The sequence below is a fragment of the Aotus nancymaae genome, unplaced genomic scaffold (genome assembly GCF_030222135.1).
Source record: "Aotus nancymaae isolate 86718 unplaced genomic scaffold, 86718_ANA_hifiasm-v0.15.2.pri h1tg000011l, whole genome shotgun sequence".
NCBI lineage: Eukaryota > Metazoa > Chordata > Mammalia > Primates > Aotidae > Aotus > Aotus nancymaae.
The window spans coordinates 33,179,346-33,188,324 of NW_026988422.1; the positions used below are offsets into that span (position 1 = coordinate 33,179,346).

Below are 8,979 nucleotides of genomic sequence, written 5' to 3' on the forward strand. Positions count from 1 at the left end.
CATAGATGAATAGATGGACAAATAGGTAGGTAGGTAGGTCTGTTCAGAATGATATTATCTTGGTTGGATTGCCATTTAGTACCAGAAAAGAAAGTGTTCTTTTCAACACCTGTGATTTAAGGAGTATTTTGCCATAAGCTCTAATATTCCATAATTTCCTTTCAATTCACTATACCAAATGAGAAGAATGGAAAGAATAGTTAAGATAAATTTTATAGAGAAAATAAAATTTCTGAAAGTAAATTATTAGATGAATCTTTTTCTTCCATTGAATCTGACTCTCCTCTTTTTTTTTCTTTTGATACAGGCTCCTACCTATAAATCAAGACAATGGATGTGGCCAATAAGTCCACCATGTCTGAATTTGTTTTACTGGGGCTCTCTAATTCCTGGGAACTACAGATGTTTTTCTTTATAGTATTTTCATTGTTTTATGTGGCAACAATGGTGGGTAACAGCCTCATAGTCATCACAGTTATAGTGGACCCTCACCTACACTCCCCTATGTATTTCCTGCTTACCAATCTTTCAATCATTGATATGTCTCTTGCTTCTTTTGCCACCCCCAAGATGATTACAGATTACCTAACAGGTCACAAAACCATCTCTTTCAATGGCTGCCTTTCCCAGATATTCTTTCTCCACCTTTTCACTGGCACTGAGATCATCTTACTCATGGCCATGTCCTTTGATAGGTATATTGCAATATGCAAGCCCTTGCACTATGCTTCAATCATTAGTCCCCAGGTGTGTGTTGCTCTTGTGGTGGCTTCCTGGATTGTGGGAATCATGCATTCAATGAGTCAGGTCATATTTGCCCTCACGTTACCATTCTGTGGTCCCAATGAGGTAGACAGCTTTTTCTGTGACCTTCCGGTGGTGTTCCAGCTGGCTTGTGTAGATACTTATGTTCTGGGCCTCTTTATGATCTCAACAAGTGGCATAATTGCTTTGTCTTGCTTTATTGTTTTATTTGATTCATATGTTACTGTCCTGGTTACTGTGAAGCATCATTCTTCCAGAGGATCGTCTAAGGCCCTTTCTACTTGTACAGCTCATTTTATTGTTGTCTTCTTGTTCTTTGGGCCATGTATCTTCATCTACATGTGGCCACTAAGCAGCTTTCTCATAGACAAGATTCTGTCTGTGTTTTATACCATCTTTACTCCCATTTTGAACCCAGTAATCTATACTCTGAGGAATGAAGAAGTAAAGACAGCCATGAGGAAACTGAAAAATAGGTTTCTAAATTTTAATAAGGCAATGCCTTCTCATTATTTTTCATCTTATCTTTTAGTTCTACTTAACTTCTAGCTTTTACCTTTAAGGCATTAAGTGTCACAGTTTTTGTGACACTGAACATTAGTCACAATGCTGTGTTAGGCTCTTCTTTCTAGAGAGTTCTTATCAAATTGTAATTGCCAAGAATTTGTGAGGGCTCAAGGTCAGTGAATGTTGAAACTATTCTCATGAAGATGAATGTGTTCAAAGTATATTTGAAGTTTCAGAAAAGCAAGTAAATGAGAACAATTTATTCCAGAAACAAGGACTATAAAAATTTCAGGAGTGACAGTTCCAGTTAGAACATTCAATATCAATAATCAATTTATTAGAAAAGAGGACCAAGGAATGAAAAGAAGAAATATAGATTAAAGCAGAACTAGGAGATAATGACAATTACACACAGTTAGAAATTGAGTCGTTCCATGAGATGATTCTAAAGTATGACAAACTATGAGATTCTATAATCCTTAGGAACTCCATACAGAAAAGCAATGATTTTCGTCATACTTTCCCAAGCCACTCCTACTTAACATTTAAACCAATTTGTGATCTCTTCTATTAAAGAAAACTCTAGATATATTTTTATTATAAATGTTAATGATGTCCATAAAAATGCTGTAAGTGTAGCAGTCTTTACCAATCACTTTTAGTTCATCATCAAAGCAATACAGTCATGATATTTCTTTCTGATAATGCAGAATTGAGTAGAGAACCTGGAGAATTCTGCAAATCAGAAAGTATTATGTAATGAGTTACAGAGCAGTACACTTTGTTTTGTACAGACACTATGGTTACTTAATTTTCAAGAAGTTAAAGCTAGAATTAAGAGACACAGCTTATAATAGTTGAATTTATGGAAAGTCCATGCTTTCATTTTAAAGTGTTATATTGCTTTGCATTTTGGTTACTTTGTTCTTGAAATATTTGGATGTAAAAATAAGAAATCTGCATTTAGTAATATACTGTCAATGTAATAAGCATGTTTTTGTACACAAATAGGTTTTGTTACTATTATAAATAAGCCTGGTAGGGTCAATATTAGCTTTAATGTATGCAAATTATCACTACCACCTGCTGCTGGTACTTACTGGAATTGCAAGTGTGAAAGAAACATAATTCTGTATATCCTGCTTTGCAAATCATCTTTAAATGATGGCAAACAAATGAAATAACATGAGTTAACTGTTATTTAGAATTTTTTAAATGATATTGATAAAATATAGTGTCCTATATACGATCCAACATGTATCCACAAATGGAAAGATATGTTGCAACCACAGTATTTGATAATATCAGGTTATTTTCTAGTATGATTGAATAAATAAAGACAAACAAAATTGATTAATTATCATTTATGAGAGACAATTAAAATAGAACATTCTTAGATGTTCATTTTAAGCAAAATTAGAAAAGGAATGTATTTTTCTTCATTGGTTTGTGTGTTTTTTCTTCATTAATGTACTAAAAAAATAAGGAACAAATTTACAGCTTGAAAGTCTGATATTGTGTTTAAAGTCTGAGTAGCTTTGAAATTATTAGATAATAATGTCTACAATATTAACATAAAATAAAACATCCTTATGTAAGCACAAAATTAGCATAATTCTATTTTAAAAAGAGAAATAGGCCAATTTAGGTTTTAAGTGTGAATTTTCTCTTAGTTGCAGTTATATGTACAAATATGTTCAGATTCAAGGACCTTGTTTATGTAGAATGTTTTACCTGGTGTTTAAAAAATACTCAAAATAATTCTTTCAGTGATACATTTATTTGTCCAGGGAATATTTTAAAAACTGTACTGCTTTTTGCAATATAAAACTGTGGAATCTTTTGGAAGAGGTGTTATCAATTTTCAGTGCTTTTGTGCAGAATTCTAAAACTCAAGAACATTTGCCAACATACCCTTAAAGGTGGAGCTATAAGGCAAGTCAATAATGAGATTGAGTAGTTGGATTGATAGTAAATTTCTGTAGCTGACAAAAAGGATTACAGAAAGCCACTGGAGGACTTCCATGTATAAATGGAAATATCTACCCCATTTCTTGGTGCCTTAGTGTGAGAAGTCAATATTCATGATACCTCCTCATGTTATATAGACACTTAAAAAAATCTTAGTTAGGACTCTGGGACTCATGGTGGATGGTTTTCCTCCAAGGCCCTAGATTGGGACATATCTCTTAGACAAGATGCTGGCACTCTTTTACCAAGGATAACTGCAGTGACATGGCCATGGACTCATTAAGCAACAGTAATGATGGTGCCAGTTGCCACCAGAGTATCCAGAGACAGAGATGATGTTCTGCAGAGAATAGAAGATAAGCGGAAACTAGTTAATGTAAATGTAACAAGACAAGTATAGTTTTAAGTAATCTGCACAATTTACAATAACACAATTTAGGGAGTTCCAAAGCATTCATAAGCAGACCATGTTGACAAGCAACTTCATCTTCCTCTAAGTGTTTAGGAAGCCATGAAGCTCGACAATAGTAAAAAATACTAAATAATATTAAGCAGAATAACCAAATGCAGATGGAAAAACGCTTAAAAATCAGGTACAGATGAAAACAGATAAAAAATTTTAATATGTGGAGGAACTGGATATATGTAATAGCAATAAAAATTTTAAATTATGTTTGTTTCTGAAAATGCTTAAGAAAACTTTTAGAATAAATACTTTATGGTATAATGATGGTGGATTTACATAAAGCTAGTAAAGCTTAAGTTTTAGAACTCCTCCTTTGCATGGATTTCCTCCAAGGCCCTAGAATGGGACCTAACAACCGTTTATTACTTATTTCGATTTTTTTTTCCCTAAAACAGATGTCCTCAAACTGTATAAGCTTTAGGTCTAGCTTGTCCAACCCATGGCCTTCAGGTTGCATGCACTCCTGAGATGGCTTTAAATGCAGCCCAACACAAATTTGTAAGCTTTCTTAAAACATTATGAGATTTTCTTGTAATTTTATTTGTTAAGCTTATCAGCTATTGTTAGTGTCAGTCTATTTTATGTGTGGCCCAAGACAATTCTTCTTCCATGTACCCCAGAAACTAAAGTACAATTTAAAAAAAAAAGAAAAAAGAAAAAAGAATGTATTTTCAAACTTAAGAACTCTTCTCTACCCATGAGTTTTTAAACAACAGAGTTAAAGCAAAATTGTTGAGAGGGTTGGAGTAATTCTCTTATCTCCCTTTTTTCCCTTGATATTATTTTCCATGATTTTCAGATGTATGTGTCAATTGAAAAACAGGGAGAAGAAAACAGCTGGAGAAATCTAGTTCACGTGAACTTCTTACATGTATGCTCAGATGCCAATGAAATCCACTAAGCAATTTGATAGTTTTTCAGTTTATGTTTCTGTTATGCTTTGTTGTTTGGAATTATTTTCAATGCTCTTGGTTACATCTGTGAGATAAATATGCACAAATTATTCTGGAGTTAGCAAGACCAACACTCAAATGAGATTGAAAATGTCTATGCGATCACTGATTGATGTATTCTGTCTGTATTATTGCTGATATAATTCAATTGACAAGTTGTTTATTTTTTCTCTCTGATTTTTGTAAAACAAATTTCAGTATCTACTCTGTACTAAAATAATACACGTTCATTATTATTTTTTACTCTGATAATTTACACTGCCAATATAAGGAAATGTATATCTGTTTTTTTTTTAAATAAAAATGTTTTAGGACTGGAGGCTCCAGGTTTTTTCCATTTTTATGACTAGTAAATGCAAGACCATTGTTAATTTGCCTATCTTTTTTCTTTACCTTTTAACTGTACTAGGAATCTGAAGCCATGAATAAAAGCTAGATTTTTCTCCTTTTTCCCACTTGCCACTTGTTAAAGAAAATTTAAAGAAATTTTTTTTTTAGTTTGAGACTAGAAATAGTGATTTAATTAGTCATTTTTAAATATAATATATTTATATTTAATTTTTTTTCTTGTTAGAGTATACTTATATTGGTTGTCCCATATAGTAAAGGAAACATAAACCACTGGGTAAATTAAGCAGATTTAATACAATGTATTAAATGCTTATGAATAATTCAAAGAATTATTCATAAGGAACATTCCTTACAGGAACATGCATTGGAGGCTGCTATTGTGTTCCAGAGCACATTACCCCAGTAATGTGATGTAAAGGCAAAAGGCAAAAAGCCTTGATGTCACTGCCACTCCTTCATCACCCTCAACACTCTTAAAGGTGGTGAATAGTCACTGGACACAGGTATGGCTGCCACAGTTGCATCCCCTCACATCTCATCATCATCTTGCTTACCAGCATCAATTACATCAGTAGATGCCCTCTGCCTCACTTATGCTTTTTAAAGCTCATTTGGTACATCTAATTGGTGGAATCTACTTTGCATAGAGAACCTTGGCTTAAAAAATCAATTTGCAGATTTCAAGATTTTTATGCAAAAGAAAACATGCTAATAGAGGATGGATTGGAGACTCCATCAATCAGTCAATAACCATTACTTTAATATGTTTTATTATTGCAATCTTTTCATTGTAATGTAAAGCCAAGGTAAAAAAATATACAAATATATTTATCTTAATGAAATATTATAAGGCAAATTATAATATTTATAATTTATAATATTTGTAATTATAATATTTATAAATATAATTATATATTTATAACCATTATAATCACATTTCAAGTCACAAAATAGAACTTTGCCAGCTACTCCATTCTGACTAGTGTGAGATGGTATCTTGTATGGCTTTAATTTGCATTTTTCTAATAATTAGTGGTGTTGGGCATTTTTTCTTGTGTTTGTTGGCTATCTGTGTTTCTTCTTTGAGAAGTGTTTATTCCTGTGTTTTGCCCAGTTTTTGATAAGGTTGTTTGCTTTTCTCTTGTTAAGGTGCTTGAGTTCCTGGTAGATTCTGGATATAAATCCCTTGTTAGAGGCATAATATGTAAATATCTTTTTCTCATTCTGTAGGTTGTCTGTTTATTCTGTTGATTATTTCTTTGTGCAGAAACTTTTTAGTTTGTTTAAGTCCCATTTGCCTATTTTTGTCTTTGTTGCAATTGCTTTTGTGGTCTTCATCACAAACTCTTTGCTTAGTTAGGCCAATGTCCAAAATAATTTTTCTAGGTTTTCTTCTAAGAATTTTATAGTTTCAGGTTTTACATTTAGGTCTTTAATCCATCTTGGGGTAATTTTTGTATATGGTGAGAGGTAGGGGTCTAGTTTTATTCTTTCACTTTTTGCTTAGGATTGCTTTGGCTATTTGGGGTTTTTTGTGGTTTCATATGAATTTTAGAATTTTTTTTCTAACTCTGAAAAATGACATTGGTATTTTGATAGGAATTGCATTAAATATGTAGATTGCTTTGGGTAATAAGGTCATTTTAATGATAGTTATTCTTCTAATTCATGAGCATGGAATGTTTTTCCATTGTTTTATGTCATCTTCAATTTCTTTCATCAGTGTTTTGTAGTTCTCCTTGTAGAGATATTCCACCACCTTGATTAAGTGTATTTCTAGGCACTTTATATTTGTGTGTGCTATTGTAAATGTAATTAAGTTGTTAATTTGGTTTTCAGCTTGAAGCTTATTGATGTATAGAAATGGTACCAGTTTTTGTACACTGATTTTGTATCCTGAGACTCTCCTGAAGTTGCTTATCAAGTCTAGGAATCTTCTAGAGGAGTCTTTAGGGTTTTCTAAGTATACAATCATGTCATCAGCAAACAGAGATAATAAAGTTTCTCTTTTCCAATTTGAATGTCTTTTATTTCTTTTTCTTGCCTGATAGCTCTGGAGAGGAGCGCCAGTGCTATGTTGCATAAGAGTGTATGTTTACACACATTAATTCTTTTCTTCTGGGTTTCTAGTTTGTGTGCATAGAGGTGTTCATAGTAGTCTCTTATTATTTATTGTATTTCTTTGGTGTCAGTTGTAATGTCATTTTTATCATTTCTGATTCTATTTATTTGAATTTCCTCTTTTGTTTCTTAGTCTTGCTAGTGGTATCAATTTTGTTTACTCTTTCGAAGAACCAATTTTTTTTTTTTGTTTTGTTGATTACATTGTATCCTTTTCTTGTCTGAATTTCTCTTATTTCTGCTTGGATTTTACATCTTTCTTTTCTTTTGCAAATTTTGGGTTCGGTTTGTTCTTGTTTTTCTAGCTCCTTGAGGTGCAGCATTATATTGTTAACTTGAGATCTTTCCATTTTTTTGATGTAAGTATTTAATGCTGTACAATTTCCTTATAGCACTGCCTTTGCTATATCCCAGAGACTTTAGTATGTTGTGTCTCTATTTCATTTATTTCAAAGAATTTTTACAGCTTTCGTCTTGATTTCATAATTTACCCAGAAGTTGTTCAGGAGCAAGTTGTTTAGTTTCCATATACTGGTATAGTTTTGAGAGTACTTTTGGTATTAATTTCTAATTTTATTCCAGTGTGGTTCAGAAGGTACTGGATATAATCTCAATTTCTAAAAATTTATTGAGACTTGCCTTATGCCTGAGCACATGGTTGATTTTGAAGGGCATTCCATATGCAGATAAGAGAAATATATATTCTGCAGTTGTTGAGTAAAATGTTCTGTAGATATTTATTAGGTCCATTTGGTATATTTTTCAGTTTAAGTCCAGAGTTTCTTCATTGATTCTCTGCTTCAATAATCTATTTAGTGATTTCAGTGGGTTATTATAGTCTCCCATTATTATTATTTTTTTTTATTACTATTATTTTGAGACAGGCTGGAGTGCAGTGGCTCAATCTCGGCTCACTACAACCTATGCCCCCTGGGTTCAGGTGATTCGTGTGCCTCAGCCTCCAAGTAGCTGGGATTACAGGCGCACACCACCATGCCTGGCTATTTTTTTGTATTTTTAGTAGAGATGGGGTTTCACCATGTTGGCCAGGGTATTCTCAAGCTCCCGGCCTCGAGTGATCTTCCCACCTCAGCCTCTCAAAGTTCTGGAATTACAAGTGTGAGCCACTGTACCCAACTCCGCACTATTGTTTTATTTTATTTTTGAGACAGAGTCTTGCTTTGTTGCCCAGGCTGGAGTATAGTGGAATGATCATGGCTCACTGCAGCCTCACCCTCCTGGGCTGAAACAATTCTCCCACCTCAACCTCCCAAGTAGCCAGAACTATAGGCATACACCACCATGCCCACCTAATTTCCCCCTCCCTTTTTTTTTAAATGTGTAGAGGTGATATATTAGTTCATTCTTGCATTGCTATAAAGAAATACCTGATACTGTGTAATTTATAAAGAAAAGAGGTTTAATTGGCTGAAGATTCTGCAGGCTGTTTCCAGAGCATGAAGCTGGCATCTGCTAAGCTTCTTGGGAGGCCTCAGGAAACTTGCAATTATGGCAGAAGGCCAAATGGGAGCTTGCATGTCACATGGCAAAAGCAGGAGCAAGAGAGCAAGAAGGGAGGTGATACACACTTTTAAACAATCAGATCTCATGAAAACTTACTCACTATTATGAGAACAGTACCAGGAGGAATGGTGCCAAGTCATTAATGAGAAATTCACCCCCATGATACAATCACCTCCCATTAGACCTCACCACCGACATTGAGAATTGCATTTCAGTATGAGATTTGGGTGGTGACACACATCCAAACTATATTAAATCAGATCTGACTGTGTTGCCCAGGCTGGTGTCAAACTCCTGGACTCAAGCAGTCCTCCCATCATG

The 8,979-nt window shown here is 33.6% G+C and overlaps 1 protein-coding gene across 1 annotated transcript; it reads left to right on the top strand.

Moving 5' to 3' along the window:
• The first annotated feature begins 330 nt into the window (after positions 1 to 330).
• Positions 331 to 1,314, top strand: LOC105729192 (olfactory receptor 4K2). The gene has a single exon (XM_012469858.3). The coding sequence runs from the start codon at positions 331 to 333 to the stop codon at positions 1,312 to 1,314; it is 984 nt and encodes a 327-aa protein (XP_012325281.3).
• The last annotated feature ends 7,665 nt before the right edge of the window (positions 1,315 to 8,979 follow it).

Coding starts and splice junctions, on each gene's coding strand:
- LOC105729192 (XM_012469858.3), top strand. CDS start 331: ATGGATGTGGCCAATAAGTCCACCATGTCTGAATTTGTTTTACTGGGG.